The sequence below is a fragment of the Micropterus dolomieu genome, linkage group LG03, assembly GCF_021292245.1.
Source record: "Micropterus dolomieu isolate WLL.071019.BEF.003 ecotype Adirondacks linkage group LG03, ASM2129224v1, whole genome shotgun sequence".
Classification (NCBI taxonomy): domain Eukaryota; kingdom Metazoa; phylum Chordata; class Actinopteri; order Centrarchiformes; family Centrarchidae; genus Micropterus; species Micropterus dolomieu.
The window spans coordinates 14,716,408-14,734,746 of record NC_060152.1 but is presented as its reverse complement, the minus strand read 5'-3'; the positions used below and the strand labels follow the sequence as shown (position 1 = coordinate 14,734,746).

Below are 18,339 nucleotides of genomic sequence, written 5' to 3'. Positions count from 1 at the left end.
TTTTTAATTTTATATGTCATGTCTGCGAACACAAGTAAATCCTTTACGTTTCTCAATTTCAACAAAAAAACAGACCATTTAACATGGGTTTGTCCCTTGAAACTCCATCTGACATAATGTTAAAATATGACTTAACAGAGTTAAAATACAGTAACTTTAACAGAGTTCTTTAAATTTTATTAATGTAGTCACTCTTAGAATAATACCCCTTATAATCATACAGGTAGATCTCTGAATTTCAAAGGAGATACAGTGGTGTAAAGTAAGACATTTGTTCAAGAACAGTACTAAAGTACAATTTTGTACTACTACAACCTTCACAACATTTATCTGGCAGCTATAGTTAGTTCTTACTTCGATTAACAATCGACCCTGTTTGGTTTTGTTTCTTCTTTTAAAGCACTTTGTAACATTGTTAAGAGTGCTATATAAATAAATATATTTTATTATTCGTATGATTATTATTATAAGACACACAGCCCTGTCTACATCAGTGGAACTGTGGTGGAACCATTTTAGGTTCCAGTGAATCAGCATTACAGAGGACCTTTCAAGGACATTGCACATATCCACCCTGGTGAAGAGTAAAGAAAGTTGGTTTAACTTTAACTATTACTTTTGCACTATCCTCATTATACTAACACTATACCAATATAACCAAAGTTTTCCTTTTGCACATTCTATTACACTGTTATTGCACATACTGTACATATATTTGTTGTGTGCATATGTGTATATACTTAACTTTATACCTTCCTTGTAAATATTTTTTCATTCTCCTTATTTCTTCCGTTAGTGCTACTTTTCTTGTGACCAACATTTTCTTTTTTCCCACACTATCCCCAAATATACAAATTACACATACATAAGTACAAAGAAAGTGCTATATGGCTTCTTTCGTATAACTTGTTCTATATTGTATTGCCTTTTGTATTGTTTAGTCTAATTTAAAATATTTTGAATATGTTTTTGCACATTTTCTGTGTAACATAGAGGGGGTTGCAGTTCATTATGCAACCCTGTGTTGTATATTTGACAATGAAGCTTAACCTTGAACTTTGAACTTAGCCATAATGCGAGTAAAAAGGCATGCTGCTCTTTTAGCATTAAACCACGAAAGAGTCATAGCCTCTCCACCCAAAACAGACATTTGAAAACTGAAGTGCTTTAACTTTGCTGACCTACAGGTCCTCCACTGTCAGCGGGCCGGAGCTAAACATGGATTTCCCAACAATTCACGTCATTTGTATCCGGCTTGTGTGTGTCCAATAGAAAGAAGAGAAAAGAAAGCAGTGTAGGCTGCTTGCGCTCTGGTAGCCTGAAACGCCATCTTAACTAAAAAGGGGGTTTAAACAGGGATAAATCAGGAAAGGGGGCATTCATTGGAGGAGATAACCCCTTATTTTCGTGTATGTTTTAAATCCTCGGGTCGCTTTGGAACAACATGTTACTAGTCATGGTTTTAGGAGTTTGTAACACCAAATAAATGCGCATACGAGAGGAAATCGGCAAGACACTTATTAGCTTCTAGCAACCTAGCAAGGGGGAGGGGCGGGGTAGTAGGATTTTTTTTCCACAGCCGAAGTTGTTTGTTTATGTTATTCCAAACGGATATGTCCTCTTCAAACCCAGGTAAAGTGCAATAAAAGTAACAGCGACAATACAGTCACATTGTACTACATAACTGTTAATCGGGTTATGGGCGTTGTCTCATGCAAAGCTAAAGCTGGCACTTTCCTAAAGATAGCGTGACAGCATCAGCTAAGTTAGCTTAGCAAAGCTAATGCTACAGCGATGCTAGCTTGTTATTGCATAAGTGGTAGCTTGCTGACATGCTAGCTAGCTCATAGTGGCCAGATTAGCGACTAGCTAACTGTAAAGGGATGTTGTGATATTTTTTACATAGCTAAATAAAGTCAGATGACAAACCAAATTAGCTAACTGTGTTACCAAGCTGCGGATGGCTATTTCGGTTAATATTTTTCTGTTTTTAAGTAACGTTAAGTTAATGGTCCTTACAACATTGCTAACTGTATGCTAAACGAAACGTTAGCTTTAACGTTAACTTAGTGTCGTGGTTGTCTTGACAATCCACAAACACGAAGAATAGTTTATGTGGACCTAATGTAGCACATTAAATGTTATACACACATGTTATGAAATAAAACCAATGACAGCTATGTGAGCTGATGCTAATTTGAGTATGGGCTCCGAGTGTTTTATTTTCTTTTTCACAGCTTGAGGCACAATAGGATATCACCTGTCATATCTGCTAACGTTACATTTCTGTGTTATTAATAGAGTTACCAGACCCAAATCTGGGTATGGGGGCAAGTGGGGCTCAAGCAAGTAGTGGAGGGGCTGCTGTTGTACCAAAAGGGACCAACAAAAGAAGAGCTGCGTAAGTTTGTGTGTGTTAGTGGTATATTTTATTCTGATGTGTAAGTATTATGTTATGGGTATTTGCTGACTGTTTTACTTTTGTTTTTGACATTTGTGGTCAAAATTCTTGTAAGAATATTGGTGTTAAGCTACCCATGTGGCTCGCTTCTCCTTTTTCCAGGCCAGACTTTGACGATGAAGATGATGAAGGCAACAAGTTGTTCAGGTACTTTACATTTGTTTTGAGGATGCACGATATTGGGTTTTGGCCGATAATCAATATGCCGATATGTTAAAGCTCATTTTGGCCAATACCGATATTTACACGTCCTTTTTTTTTTTTTTTTTTTTTTTTTTTATTCCACTGAAGAGAACACCAAGTCTCTCCTGTACTACTTTAACCCTAATACTCATTTGTTGTAGAAACATACATTAAACAAGACAAATAACATTTCATTCCACAAAAAAATTATCATTTTACAAATGGAGATAGACAGACTTTCACCCCTGAAAAATATCAATTATATCACTTGGGAGAGGATTATATGCAAGTGCCACATTTTATTTTTATGTAAAACCGTAACAACCAAGCTCATTATATTTTCTGAGCTGTAAACAGCACTATTACAGTGAGCTGTCTATTACACAAAATAAAAGCGGGTGTATCTTGAAGTCTCAGTACTGAGGATGTGCTTTAAAGCATAACAAACAACACGGAAAAAAACTTGAGCTGATCACGTCTGTAGCTGAGCTAATATCTATTGTCAGCTGTTTACACTGTTCCAGCAAACTCCTCAGCAGATTTTTTTAGAGAGGCATGTTGGGAGTGCTTAAAATGTCCTACAGTCTTCCTCCTGATCCAAATGCGATGAATAAAAAAAAAAAACTATTGTTATTTAGTGATGGGCACCGAAAGGCAGTATTAGATGGGCCTGGGGATGAACTGTTTATTACCAGGCTGCAGTCTCTGCCTGCTGTCTGTGTGTCGGCTTCTACACACACAGACATGCAGGCGCACACACACACACACCATGGCCAGCAGAGATCATGGCTGGGGTGGAGACAGAGAAGTGAAGGTAACGCTGACTCCAAACTACTCAAGTTCAAGACAGCGGTGATCATTACTGTAAGTACATGCAATAAAACCACCATGAGTAAAAAGATGATACTTTATCAGTACATCTGTTAAACGAGCATAAACCTGTAGAAAGCGTCATTTTAATCTGCTCTGTCCACAATCTCTCATCCTGTTTTATATAAGCACAGCTAACGTTAGCTTGGCAATTAGCCAAATTTACAAACCAGCTAAATTGAAAGCTGTCTGTAGTCTAGCTGTTCATCTTAGTTTGCCATGTAGCTTAAAACTTGGCAGTGAATGACAGCAGAGAGACGGGGAGGAGGACAGACTGATGCCATATTGCGAAGGAGCTGTCGTCTTCTTAATCAGTGAAAAACATCCTAACCACCGATGGCATGTGTGTTTGGCTTTAGCTGCCTTCACCCGCGTCTGCGTGGCTCTATCCAGGAGCGGCAACATGATGCCCAGAGCGCGACAACAGCAGCGACGCATGTTTGATTCTCATTGGCCAAAATTTCATTTTCTGATAGGATTCCGATAATGAAAATATGCCCAATATCTGCAGATATTAAATCGGATGCTTCCCTAATTTGTCTCAGTTTGTCCTAAACCAAGATGAGGTGGTATATCAAGTGTTTAGATTGTCTGGGCTGCTTCAGTGTTTTCTCTGTTTTTCTTCAGGTGTGACGATGAAGGAGGTTCCAGCAATGACAAAGAACGCTTTGCCAGGTAGGAGGATGATTTGGGAGAAATCGATGGGGTGTAGTGGAGCAATACTATTTATGCAGCTGTTACCCCATGGTGCTCTCCCTCTCCTTTCGGAGTATTTTTTTTTTTTGTTATCTAATTATTTTTTTTTTGCACTTACACTTAATTTTTGGGCTTATGTTTTAGCGGGTTGGTTTCATTTCCAGGTTTTTGGAAGAAGATCAGAGTTTTGCAGATAAGGAAAAACAAGCCAGGTATGGCCTGTACCACTGTGGAAGGCTTCCTCTCCTGCTTGTATCCACATCAATATTGAATGTACTGATCCGATACTATTCTCTCCTGCTGGGACCCCAGCGCATTGTCATTTTGAAAGCTCCAAATTACCGGTATATTTTGGAGCTCTATGAATCTGTTTTGGTGCTTGTCAGAATGTTTTGCTTTTTTACCGATGCAGCTGGTTGTCTCTATCAACCCACAACTGTGTTATGTGTCACTAACTGCAATGCTGTGTGCACTCAGGGACTTATTTCACTTTGGTAATCCCTTCCTCTTGAGCAACTGTTCTCTCTGTTTTGTGTCCCCACTCTCAGGATATCTGAAGGGTCTTTCTCTTTCGGCATTTGCTCTCTTTTGTCACACAGACTGCTTTGAAAGACCAGTCTGTCTCGCTTTCTCACTATCATTTTTATAGATCATTGACTACACAATATTATTTGTGCGTCCATTATGTTTCTCACCTTTTCTCATTCCCACCTCTTCTTCCTGATTGACATACTTGCATTGCAGCATTAACTCTAAACTCTACTCCACGTTGTCCACCTGCCCGTTTGTTTTCCCCATCTCAATCCCTCCTATCCTCTCCACCTCTGCCTCCCTTCCTCATTTCCTCACTCCAGGGAGAACCACAGTGAGATTGAAAGGCGGAGGCGGAACAAGATGACTGCCTACATTACCGAATTGTCAGACATGGTGCCTACCTGCAGTGCACTAGCACGGAAACCAGACAAACTAACCATCCTACGAATGGCTGTGTCCCATATGAAGTCTCTGAGAGGAAGTGGCAATACCAATGCAGATGGGTCATACAAACCTTCCTTTCTCACTGACCAGGTATGAGGAAATGAGATGTAGAAATTATTCATATGGGAAATATAGTCCATTTCCTTTTGACATGGACTGCATTCACATTGGAGAAATCTAAATCTAAGAACTTTCCTTGAAAGCATTTGACATTTACATTTACTCATTTGGCAGACGCCTTTATCCAAAGCGACTTACATTTGAGAAACATACAGCATACAAGCACCAAAAGAATCAAGACAACAAGAGATCTACAGGTGACAAGTGCATATGAGTAAGATCCAATAGCACGTATGGCATCAATGGTGTAATACCTAGGGAAAGAAGTAAGAGTTAAGGAAAGAGTGTAATCAATACAAGAGCATTGTAAGGGGGAAGAAGAAGAAGAGCACAGGAAGTGCATGTTCAGCGTAGGCAACAATTTTGGAAGTCAGTATTACTTCTGTAAACTTCAACCAAGTAATTTAATATACAGGTCTCATAGTCACCATGTAGCTCATACAAAACCTCTGAGGTCAGTGGAAATCTTTTTTAAGCATGCAAGTTAGTTTCCTCACAAGGTGTAGTTTTAAGTATAGTTACTATTTTCACTGTCTTTGACATTGCTGGTGTAATCTAAATTTGTAATGTCAAAACAGACATTCTTCTTTTTCTTCATACTTCACCAGCATTTTCTCCCAGCCCTTGAACAACTTGTAAATTGTTCAGAAACAAACTTTGTTAAAATGCAATGACTGTAAGTAAGTCGCTGGTGGCTTACACCATCCTGGTGAAGCTCCTTGCTGAAAGGTGAAAAGAAGCAACTGGTGTCGCAGTCACTGAGGAAGCTCATATCTGTATACACTCTACCCAAGGCAAAAGTGTAAACAGCAATGATAAGGACCAATGTGAATAGAGATTTGGGTATTCTGAATTTGGAGAAAAGGGGGATTAATCACAAAAAAGTAAAATGCAAAGACTTTAGATTCATGCTTTTTATAGGGATGCACCGAATGTTCGACCACCAAAATGAATCGGCCGAAAATAGCAAAAAAAAAAGCACTTTCGTTGTTCGGCCTAATACTTCAAAAGACTAAAGACATTTTGCCGAACAATTAGGTTGACATGTCGGTAGTGTGGAAGCATTTTAAAGTTTCTGAGAAAGATGCAAAAGTTGCCTTTTGCAGACACTTTTCTGCTGTCTCCTAGCACATCCACTCCATCTGTGACTGACTTCTTAGAAAAGGCAACAAACGGTCTGACCCGCTTTGAGGCGATTAAGCTAGCCGCACATAAATTTGGAGTACACACGTATTCAAGCCTTTATGGTAAATCCATTGAAACGGACCAGTGCAAGCTGACAGGCAGGTTAGCGACTTTATCCTCTCATTTTCTCTCTTTACAAAGACAAGTGTTGCAGTATGAGAGTCCTACCTGAAGAGAGGCTGTGAAGTCTTCATGTTACACAATAGGAAACCACATACAACATTATTTATCAAATTGGGTCTGACTTGATAAATTTAGCACGAGGATAGACATGTGACAACGTCCGGTTTTCAAAATAAGGTGTCTATACAGGATGGAAATAAGATTAATTGGATTATATTCATAGAAACTATAAAACATTAACATGTGTCCATTAAAAGTCAATGGACACATGTAATTTACTTTACCAGACCTTCTCGGGCCTCGGACCCACCCAGCATAGTTTCTCCAAATCCTGTGGGAAACACTGAGTAAAAAGCACATTTTGACCATTTTATTTTTGCGATGTTTGCGAAAAATGGCAAAATAAATGGAATAAATCTGAATGTACTTGTTCGGTATTCTGCAATTCTTTCCATTATATTTGGCTTCGGCCAAGAATTTTAATTTAATTTCTGTGCATCCCTAATGCTTTATGTTAGATCTCATCCTCACTGCTTAGCCTGCCTTTGATGTCTGTCTATAGGAACTCAAGCACCTCATACTGGAGGCGGCTGACGGCTTCCTGTTCGTGGTGTCATGTGAGACTGGTCGCATTGTTTACGTCTCTGACTCCCTGACACCCGTCCTCAACCAGTCGCAGTCTGAATGGCTCGGCTCCTCTCTTTATGACCAGCTCCACCCAGATGACACAGAAAAGCTCAGGGAGCAGCTCTCTACTGCCGAGAATAGCAACACAGGTACAATGCCAAACATAGACACTAGATATGCATACAGTAGTAGAGTTCATATCACTATTAATCTTGGCACACGATCACCTCATTACACCCGTGACTGAGTCGATTTGGTTTCTTGTTTGCCTTTTAAAGGGAGGATGTTAGACTTAAAGACGGGAACAGTGAAGAAGGAAGGCCAGCAGTCATCAGCCAGAATGAGTATGGGAGCCCGTAGATCATTCATCTGCAGAATGAGGTGGAACTCATACTATAATTAATTATCCAGATCATTATTTACACTCATGTGTACCTAGATGCATAAATGGACGATTTGGTGCCCTGTGTGTATTTGCAGGTGTGGCTCTTGTCCAGTGGAACCAATTTCCATGAACAGACTAAACTTCCTTAGGATTAGGAACAGGTGACCAAAAACCCAAATGTTTTTCTTTTACATTTGTTTGGGTTTTACATTTGAGATTACTGTGCAGAGGATAAACATACCGGGAGAAGCATTGTAGCAATAAGAGTAATGTGAGCACAATTCTTTTACTGGCATAGTAATGGGACTGATTTTGCAGTATTTTTAACACTATCTTCCTTCACCCCAGGAATGGTTTGGGTGTAGCCAAGGAAGGGGAGCCCCAGTATGTAGTGGTCCACTGTACAGGATACGTCAAGTCCTGGCCCCCTGCAGGTGAAACTAGTACTTTCTTTTTCAAGCTGTGTGCAAATATAGCCATTTGTTACATTTACTTTGTAATATGGCTAGGGCCTGTAAATGATGCTAAATTTATTATTATATCAATTGTATTTATGAGATATCATATGTGGCCCATGTTAACACAGTTTTTGCACGTTTGTGTTTTAGGAGTATCATTAACAGACGATGAAGCAGACAACACTCAGGGGAGTCGCTACTGTCTAGTTGCCATCGGTAGATTACAGGTATGATGGATGCCTTGTGTGTAGAGATACATGTGTCTTTTGCTCTGGATCACGTTAGAATGCCAAAATTATTTTTAACTAATCATGTATTGAGCAGTGGATGGATGGAGTAGGAAATAAGTTGTGTAATTGTGAAAATGTGATCTTCAGTGTGGATCTTTTTAAAAAAAGAAATTGCATTTATTGGTGGTAGAAGAGACGTGTATTCTCTTGAAAATTCAGCCACAAGGCAGAATTTTATGGTCACAATCTACAGTGTGGCTTTTAATGTATCTAACTTGTTTTGACCCATTTAACATGGTGTTAGCTTACATTCTTTGCGGTACTATGCTTGTATTAAAAATCGGGTTTTGTCCCCCCCACCCCAGGTGACTTGTTGCCCAGGTGACACAGACATCAACAGTATCAGTGTTCCAGTGGAGTTCATCTCACGGCATAATTGCCAGGGCATGTTCACCTTCGTAGACCACCGCTGCATGGCTGCTGTCGGCTACCAGCCCCAGGTAAGACTGGGACAGGGACTGTTTTCCAACAACCTTTGAGCCAGAAGTTTGCGTTAATGTCCTGTGGGCTAATGGTGGTTCTGTTATCTGCTGTGTGTTTGCAGGATTTACTGGGAAAGAATATTCTCGAGTTTGCCCACCCTGAAGACCAGGGCTTACTGAGAGACAGCTTCCAACAGGTAAGTATGAGCATGTGCTGATTTTTGACTGTACTACCACATCATTGTGGTTACGTACATCTAAAAGAGTATGACATAGCATTACACTCTTATAACATTGTTGCAGAGCAGCTCCCTCTGCAGACACAAAAGGCTAAGTTTATAGAACTTTTGTAAACGATCTTTGATGTGTAAAACTGGTCTTCCCCTTTAAGTAACTAGTTTCCTGTTGGTTTTCTGCAGTGACCTAATTTCTTAAATGTGGTATATATCAGAAATAAGGGTGGGAATCCCTTGGCACCTCACGATTCAATTTGATTACAATTCAGAGGGCTGCAATTCTATTATATAATCATTATCGATGCATCTTAATTTTATTAACGGACACACTGTGACCTACACTGCACGTTTACTCATCATTACTTGCGCATTGATATTAATGATTGTGACATTTTAGTAGGTTGGTTATTCATTCCACAGCGGTGGTGTACTGAATACAGGGGGAACACTGGTCTCTCTGTTGTGTGCATGCCATAGACTGTCCGGGCGCTGCACTTCCGCGAGTTCCGCCTTTTGCGTTCCGTCAACATTTCGTTATCAATTAACGTTTAAATAATCGATTTTTTGACATTTGTCAATCGAATCAGAATCTTCCACGTCCACATGCATCTAAGAATCGCTTTTTTTTTCTCCCCTAATCAGAAACCAAGTTATCTTCAGGTATGTAGGGTAATGTAGATTTACCCTTAAAACTGATGTCTTGCTCATGTCTACACCTAACAAAGCTTCTAATTTGCATATGCTTTCTCACGTGCATGACAAAGACTTGATGTGAGTAAACTATTGCTGTGACAGCAGTGTGGCAGAACTAAAGAAAAGATTACTAGGGCCCTATGATTTCAGCAATGCGGAAAACACAGACAGAATCACAGAATTTGATAATAAAAATGGAATCAATTGTAAAATGCGGAATATTGTCTAATCCACCAAAATGTGAATGCAGTTTATAAAAAGCTGGTTTTCCCTAGCATTATAAGCTTTATTTTCACAGCGTATAAGCCAAATGAACAGAGAACTATGCTATGTTTGGTGTAAAGTACAGGTTTGACTGAAGGCAGGGCTCAAGGCCTCTTACACACACGTGCGTCCTTTCAAGCTTTTGTAAGCTTTGTTGTTTCTTGTGTGCCTGTTCACCTACTGCTCATTGATTATTAAAAACACCAGATAATGACTGTTTGGCATGCTTGACTTGTGTCCACAGGTGGTGAAGCTAAAGGGCCAGGTCCTGTCAGTGATGTTTCGGTTTCGCACTAAATCAAGAGAATGGATATGGATGAGAACCAGCTCCTTCACCTTCCAGAACCCATTTTCAGAGGAGATTGAGTATATCATTTGTACCAACGTCAATGTCAAGTGAGTCACACACTAATTTTTCCCAATACCGGTGATTACGCAACACGATTATACAATCAAATCCAGCACATAATGAAACTATTGCGTCTTGAAATGTGACTGTTGTGAAATATCCCTCTGTCTGAATGCTTACCTATCAACCTCATTCCTCAATTAATCTTACACCATTACCACACCCCCTTTTAATAAATCATACACTGATTACTCTCTCCCTACCTCCCACCTCTCCTCTACACACGCCTCTGATTGTGGGGCAGTAGAAACTCGACTCAGGACCCCCTCACTCCCATCTCCTCCCCAGGGGGTTCCCTGCCCCCCTCCCTGGGTCAGAGCAGCCCAAACTGCACTCCTGTAGTGCTCAGCCCTGGGCAGGTGGCCACCAGGTGAGACCAGACCAGGCCTGGCCTGAGATTCCTCCCCCTGCATGGGAGAACAAGGGCTGCTTCTTCATGGGAGACTACAGCTGTTTCTAGCAAACTTTAGTCCTTCTGTGTTTGTTTTCATTTCCCCACTCTGGGGGATTCTTCTCTCCACTGTATTTGTCTCTGTATTGGTGTTTAAAAAGAAGTATGTCTGATAGCTGTGTTCTTACAGTTGGTAGTGAATTTTTTTTTAGAGAGATCAACCTTTTTAACACAGGTGGGTGTAGCATGTTAGCAGTATGTATTTATTCCACTGACCTTTCTCTGCCAAAGGATGCTACTTTCTTCTTCTTCTGTCATCGTTTCTGTTTTATGTTGCCTTGGTAACTGGTGGCGGGGTGAGTGCCATTTTGTGAGCTGGTGTTTGGGATTTCTCACTCAACAGCGGAGGGAATGGAAATGAGGCTATTTTAGACTAACTCTCTCTCTGTTTCCTTTGACAGGCAGTTACAGCAGCAGCAGCAGAACGATCTAGAGGGAGGTGGAACCAGAGACGGCCTGTATGAGGCAGGACCAATCACCCTCTCACAGGTTAGGCCATGCACATGTGGGAATACATGAATGTCTAGTTTGATTGAAATATATACACTGCTCAAAAAAATAAAGGGAACACTTCAGTCACACTCCTGTGAAATCAAACTGTCCACTTATGAAGCAACTCTGATTGACAGTCAGTTTCACATGCTGTTGTGCAAATGGAATAGACAACAGGTGGAAATTATAGGCAATTAGCAAGACACCCCCAATAAAGGAGTGGTTCTGCAGGTGGTGACCACAGACCACTTCTCAGTTCCTGTGCTTCCTGGCTGATGTTTTGGTCACTTTTGAATGCTGGCGGTGCTTTCACTCTAGTGGTAGCATGAGACGGAGTCTACAACCCACACAAGTGGCTCAGGTAGTGCAGCTCATCCAGGATGGAACATCAATGCGAGCTGTGGCAAGAAGGTTTGCTGTGTCTGTCAGCGTAGTGTCCAGAGCAGGAGACAGGCCAGTACATCAGGAGACGTGGAGGAGGCCATAGGAGGGCAACAACCCAGCAGCAGGACCGCTACCTCCGCTTTTGTGCAAGGAGGAGAAGGAGGAGCACTGCAAGAGCCGTTCCCAAGACCTGATTCCAACTGAGCACATCTGGGACATCATGTCTCGCTCAATCCACCAACGCCACGTTGCACCGCAGACTGTCCAGGCGTTGGCGGATGCTTTAGTCCAGGTCTGGGAGGAGATCCCTCAGGAGACCATCCGCCACCTCATCAGGAGCATGCCCAGGCGTTGTAGGGAGGTCATACAGGCACGTGGAGGCCACACACACTACTGAGCCTCATTTTGACTTGTTTTAAGGACATTACATCAAAGTTGGATCGGCCTGTAGTGTGGTTTTCCACTTTGATTTTGAGTGCGACTCCAAATCCAGACCTCCATGGGTTGATAAAGTTGATTTCCATTGATAATTTTTGTGTGATTTTGTTGTCAGCACATTCAACTATGTAAAGAAAGGAGCATTTATGAGATTATTTCATTCATTCAGATCTAGGATGTTATTTTAGTGTTCCCTTTATTTTTTTGAGCAGTGTATAAGACATAGAAGACAGAGAGACGGGACACTGGTGCTGCTCATACCGAAGCTCTGGGGTTCTGACAACTTTCTATCCCTTATCGTGGTGGAAAGGGCTTACCGGTTCAGGAAAGTTTCAGACAGCAAAATTCCTTAACTTCACCCACAAGGAAAAAGTCCTCCGGGTAGCACCAGAGAAAGGCAACTTTTATCTGGACAACAAGACCGTTTCTTTCTACTGGTATTACAGCGACAAGCTGCAGTGCTAAAAAGCCTAATTCAGCGGCGTGAAAAAGATCCTGTGGGATAAAAATGTTGACTTTGCCCTGTTTTACTCAGCCAAACTACAGATCAGATACCAAGGAGCTCTTAGATTATTTACTTCGTCAAGCTGAAGTTCAAAGTTACTTCACTGACCTCTGTATCGGTCTGTCTGTTTTCCTATCCAAACAGAAGTGATACAGTTGGTTATAGCCTAACAATAAAGCTAAATCACTGCAGGGGAAATTCCTTCACCTCGAAAGTCCTAGTGACGTCCATTCTAGGTCGCAGGCCACAGTTGGACAGTATGTTATAAGTATTATTGTTGTTAATAGTAATAATAGTTTTGGAAAGAACCAGCAAAATGTTGATTATGTGGAAACTTTTGTGTGTACTTTGTTTAAATGCTTGCTTCACCTGGCAATTTTACTTTATTGAAAGAGATCCACGGTATTGGAACAGCTAATATCTTAAATAACAAACAAAAGCCACAAAATAGCTGTGAGAATTGGCGTACCTATAGATAATTGTCCAACAAGGGCATTTTGGGAATAAACAAAAGATGCTTGTCAATATTTGCTTGGACTCCTGTACTTTCATGTGGTCAACCACTATGCGATTACAGTCCAGTCACCCAAAATGCCAGGTGTAAACAGCCTCTGTGTTGTATGTAATGTACTCTTTATTTACCTGGTATTATATCACTGCTGCTTCTGTCTACTCTCTAAATATGACACCTATTATGTTTGTCCACTCTGGAAAAGGATTTCTCCTCTGTTGCTCCTTCTAAAGTTAGAGGCTGTAAGGATAGAGAGTGTTGGATATCATTGTTCAAATTGTGAAGACATAACTGTGCTTTTAGGCTATATGAAAATGAACTTGCTCCATCTTACATTATTATTATTTTATTATTATTAATGTAATATAATTATTATTAAGTATTGATTACCAATTTCATTATCAGTTAATCTGCCAATCATATTCTCACTTAATAATTTTGTTTATAAATTGTCAAAATGGTGAAGAAGCGATTTCCTAAATTTTGTTGGTTCCACAGTGTAAAACCCAAATATAAATGATTTACTATTATAGAAAGAAGAAAACCATAGAATATTCATATTTGCAAGGCTTAAAGCAGTGAATTTGATGTGTTGTTAATTTTAATTTGTTAATAGTTGCCGATTCATTTTCTGACCATCGAATAAGAAACTAATTGTTTAAGTCTAGACTTGACTTAACTGTAGTGTGTGTTAAGGGTCAACTGAACAGTCTCAGGATTACATCCCCCTCAATACACCGTTACTATTATGTCAATATTGTCATGTGATTGGTTGTGTTTTTCATGATTTGGTCTGCACTTATCCAGTTTACTCATTTGTTGAGCTTTTAAGTTATGTCTCCTCCTACATTGATTGCAGCTCCTCCATCTGTTGTAAAAGCCATAAAATTGCAGAAACTATACAGATTGCAGTGCCGTATTAGACAGAACCTCTATGAACACCACATTCAAGTGTTCTGGTGCGTTAGGGAATTGTTCATTTCAAGCAATTTAACTTTTAGAGTGAGATGATGAATGGTCACAATTGGATTTTGGAGGTCAATGTTTCACCACTTTACACTTGATAAGATTTGAAGTGTGATCCTTGACTAATACTCCCTCAGATGCCGGTGCAGCCAGTGACTGCGGCAGGGCCGGACCACAGCAAGAGCCTTGAGAAGCCAGAGCTCTACCCCTCCCTTTTTCAAGGCCCAGATCAGACCAAGGGTCTGCCCTCCACCCCGACTCCCTCCACACAGATCTACCCTCCAGCCAACAACTTCACTGCTGGTCATTCCAATGATGCATACAGGTAGGAAGTCTTCTGTGTGTATACATGTACACCAGATGTTAAACCTGGTGCCAATAATGAATCTAATCAATTTCCTGGAGCTCTGTCACAGACAGTTACCAGAGACAGTATCTCTGTTGACATATTATGTACAAACAACATGGCACAGCACAGAAACAATGTTTCTTAACACACTCAACTGTCACACTCACAGCGCATGAGAATGTGACAAGCAGTCCATAGCTCCCGAAGGGAAAATGGTATTTCCAAATCTCTACTGGTGGACACATTTCTGCTGTCACACGGTATATACTGTCATATTGCCTAACCCTAAACCACAGCAGTTACTCACTGTAGTGAGAATGAATAAACTGACCCCATTTATGTAACCTACCAACTGGTTTGCATGTCTGGAGGTTTTGCCAACCAGAGCAGAGCTAACAGGGGACTTTTTTGTGTGATAGTGGTTTACGTGCAACAACAGCCCATGGGAAAACTTCCAGTTCTCTCAGTTGTAAATCTGCAATATACTATAGTCAACATAAATGGTATATGAGAACACGGGCTTCTCACGTGTACCCCAAGTGGGTGTAGATGCTGGATGACAAAGATTATGGTCTGTTTAGAATGGATTCCTGAAAGCAGGAACTGTATGTTTAAAGAAGTTATACTCACTGTTACACTGACTTTAAAAACAATTTCTTCATTTGCTGTGAACGTGAAAGGAAGTGGCTTCCATGTTTATTTCAACAAAGTTTTTAACATCTGATGAGATTTATTAAAGTTATTTTCTCCCAGTACATAACAGAGCTCTCACTCCCTTCACTTTTGTTCACAGGCCAGGCAATATGACTCCACAGATAACTCCACAGGTGGCACAGCCAGCCCACTCAGCAGGGCAGATGCTGGCTCAGATGTCTCGTCAGAATGGAGCGCCGCACTCAGTTGCCCCCTCCAGCACTGCCAGCCCCCTCCATGGAGGACCAGCAAGAGGAGGATGGCCTGGAGCTGGAGCTAGACCACAGTTTAATAACCAGGTAAGCCGGTACAACAAGATTGAACGTCTGTTTTGTTTTGCCTTTGGTTGTATATTTTTATTCAATCTTCATTCACAAATGAAACAAACTAGAAACTTGTATATGCTTCTTATCACTTATTTAAACTCAACCCCATCTGTATACTAGTCAGTAAATGGAGTTACTCTTTCTAGTTACACTCTAACCAGCAGGTGGCTCCCCAGGCGGCAAAGACCATGTCTCCACCGTTTGCTCCCATGGGAGGATTTGGAGGTGGCTCTTCAAACTCTTTTGGCCAGATGCCTACAGGTGCTGCTCCCACTCCAAGCAGTGGTGCCAACTATCCGCCCATTAATGCACGTGCCACCCTCAACACCAATGGTTATGGTAGGTTTAGTGAATGTATGCGTGAATCTGTGTCTCAGTGTTATTCTGGTGTATCCTCTCACTCACCTCTCTGTCCTTTGTTCCAGATGCCTCTCAGTCTGGGGCACAGTTCCCCTCTCGAGCGACGGAGGCAGTGTGGCCCCAATGGCAAGGCCAGCAGCACTCACAGAGTAATGCCGAGCAGCATCCTCATGCTCAGGGCAACCAGCAAGACATGTTTCCTGTGAGTGATACAGTTACTAATATCTCGCCGTCTCTCAAGCAGTTTCTTCTGCCTCCAGCTGCCACTTAAAATAAATCTCATTGTCTCTTTAATCTGATTCAGGATGTGTTGTCTATGCTGGACCAGCCTGCCAACTTCAACAGTGATGAGAGCTATGAGATTTCCATCTTCCCTCCATTTAACGAGTGACCTGGTCAATACTTCTCCACTGGTCTACCCTTTTGTCTTGACAGTTTTTGCCCTCAACCTTTCTTATATTTAGCTTTTCTGCTCCTCTTCCCGCTCCTGAGAGTAGCTCTTTTCTCTTGCTTTGCATGACTTAAATTGCACTGCCACACGCCAGTTAAAGATGGAGGGATATATCTGACTGCAGATATATAGAGAAGGAAAATCAAGGATTTTCTACTGACTAAAAGATGAGTATTTTGACTATTTCAGCCATTGTAAGAGAATTCTCTAGCTAGCACTGCCCAAAGCTCAACTATATATATATATATATATATATATATATATATATATATATATATATATATATATATATATATATATATATATATAAAAATAATATGCGCGCACAGTCACACATCCACACTTGAATAGACTGCACAAAAACACTGTTACGCTCTGGTAACCATCACAGGAAGTAAAATCACACATAAAGGCCTTTTATTAATATGTTCCTAGTTTTACTCAGGCGTTGATGAGGATTTTTTTTTTTTCTGTGTCACCCTTTTGCATGTAGACTAATAACTTCAATCGTTTATTCAAACTCTCAGGAAATTGCAGGGATATACAGCTTTGATGATTAAAAATATATATATATTCTCAGCTGTTGCACGCAAACTACCACTGTCTGTGCTCACCCCTCACAGTTTTAAACCCACAGCATGTTTCTGCATGTCAGTACTGCTTTCATGGGGCGCTTCTACAATGTGTAGATTTATACTAAGTGCAGTTTTCTATGTACATTGGTGGTTTCACCTATAAATCTAATTGTTTCATTTTTCTCTTGAGGAACATGAAAGGTTTTTTCCTTCATTGAATGATTATAACAGACACGCAGTGTCACAGTGGCTACATACTGTTTGTCTAGGTGCCCGGTGGAAATGTATACCATTTATTTTTCTTTGCCATACATATTTACAGTACGCGTGTGTATGTATGTAAATGGATGTGTACAGTATCATTGTGAACATTAACACAGTGGAAGGGGTTCTGACTTGATATTCTTCTTTCTGTCGCCCTGCTTTACCCTGTACCAAGTATGGGCTTTTTGTAATGCTTTTTGTAAAAGAAATACAAAAAAAGAAATAACACAGCAATAATTAACAAGCAGGAATTGTGTACTTTTAAAGCCATTCTTTATTGTTGTCATAAATGTTGTCCTTAATTGATGTTTTTAAATGGAGAGACGTGGTAGTGATGTTTGATTTAATTGAAATGTTTCCAGTATTTTATTATTATGAAACTTTTGATGATCTCTTGGCCTCTCCATTGCTCTTTTCTGATTGGTATTCAGGATTTAAGTGGAATAATGAGAACTAAAAACAATATGATCTACAGGTGAGAAAACCTAGAATGCTCCAATGAGATTCCCCAAAAGTTTTTTTTTGTGTGTGTGGGTTTTGTCTTGTTTATGTAAAAAACATTTTGATTTGGACTGAATCCTTGCCAAGATCCAATCACTTTTTTGTTATAAGTTTGTACTGTAGAAGAATGTTGTGGGATAAAACATAATGCTTCTAAAATATTTTAATTTTTAATATGTGGAATAAGTTTAAATTTGACCCTTTTTATTACAGTTTTCATTGTCTGTGTGTAACACTCACACACTCATGGTGACTAATTGCATGTAAACCCATGCTGGTGATTGTCCAGTTTTCATTTTCAAGAGGGTGGTATCATGTTGGTGACTGTGTTGTCTTTTTATTGTCAAAACATTTTTGGTTGCTCTGCAACCAGGTTTTTTTTTTTTCCAATGATGTGAACTTTTATCACTCATAAAAACACAAATATATAAATATACTGTATATGTTTAAGAGATGAGAGAGAAATGAAATGTTTGTCTTTTGTATTAAATTGTTATATTGTTGAAAATGAAAAACTTGGAGGTTGTTTTGAACTGCACACACATCATTTCAGGTATGGTACCATCATAGCAGAATTAGTCCCCACACATTTTCATTTTATCCTTAATTACAGTCATATGTATTTCCAGTCTTGTTCATGATGGCTAGTTTTACTGCAGCAGCACGCTCAACT

At 40.2% G+C, this 18,339-nt stretch overlaps 1 protein-coding gene across 6 annotated transcripts; it reads left to right on the top strand.

The window, feature by feature from the left end:
• The first annotated feature begins 1,303 nt into the window (after positions 1–1,303).
• Positions 1,304–18,083, top strand: arnt (aryl hydrocarbon receptor nuclear translocator). 6 transcript variants are annotated; one of them, XM_046044440.1, is made up of 20 exons: positions 1,304–1,632; positions 2,302–2,401; positions 2,564–2,608; positions 4,142–4,189; positions 5,065–5,278; positions 7,179–7,392; positions 7,522–7,624; positions 7,724–7,789; positions 7,977–8,062; positions 8,237–8,313; positions 8,682–8,816; positions 8,921–8,995; positions 10,236–10,387; positions 10,648–10,770; positions 11,253–11,340; positions 14,285–14,472; positions 15,290–15,488; positions 15,680–15,854; positions 15,941–16,077; positions 16,180–18,083. In XM_046044440.1, exons 1-20 carry the CDS (start codon positions 1,596–1,598, stop codon positions 16,264–16,266), a joined length of 2,349 nt encoding a protein of 782 aa, XP_045900396.1. In that variant the 5' UTR covers positions 1,304–1,595; the 3' UTR covers positions 16,267–18,083. The 6 variants fall into 6 exon arrangements, with proteins under 6 accessions (XP_045900396.1, XP_045900395.1, XP_045900394.1 ...); XM_046044439.1 differs by having other exon boundaries at positions 15,677–15,854; XM_046044438.1 differs by having other exon boundaries at positions 15,662–15,854.
• Positions 18,084–18,339: the final 256 nt, after the last annotated feature.

Bases quoted from the DNA above. Each gene is read 5' to 3' on its own strand.
- arnt (XM_046044438.1), top strand. From the start codon at position 1,596: ATGTTATTCCAAACGGATATGTCCTCTTCAAACCCAG. The intron at 1,633-2,301 runs GTAAAGTGCAAT...TGTTATTAATAG, and splicing joins TATGTCCTCTTCAAACCCAG to AGTTACCAGACCCAAATCTG. The intron at 7,393-7,521 runs GTACAATGCCAA...TGCCTTTTAAAG, and splicing joins TGCCGAGAATAGCAACACAG to GGAGGATGTTAGACTTAAAG.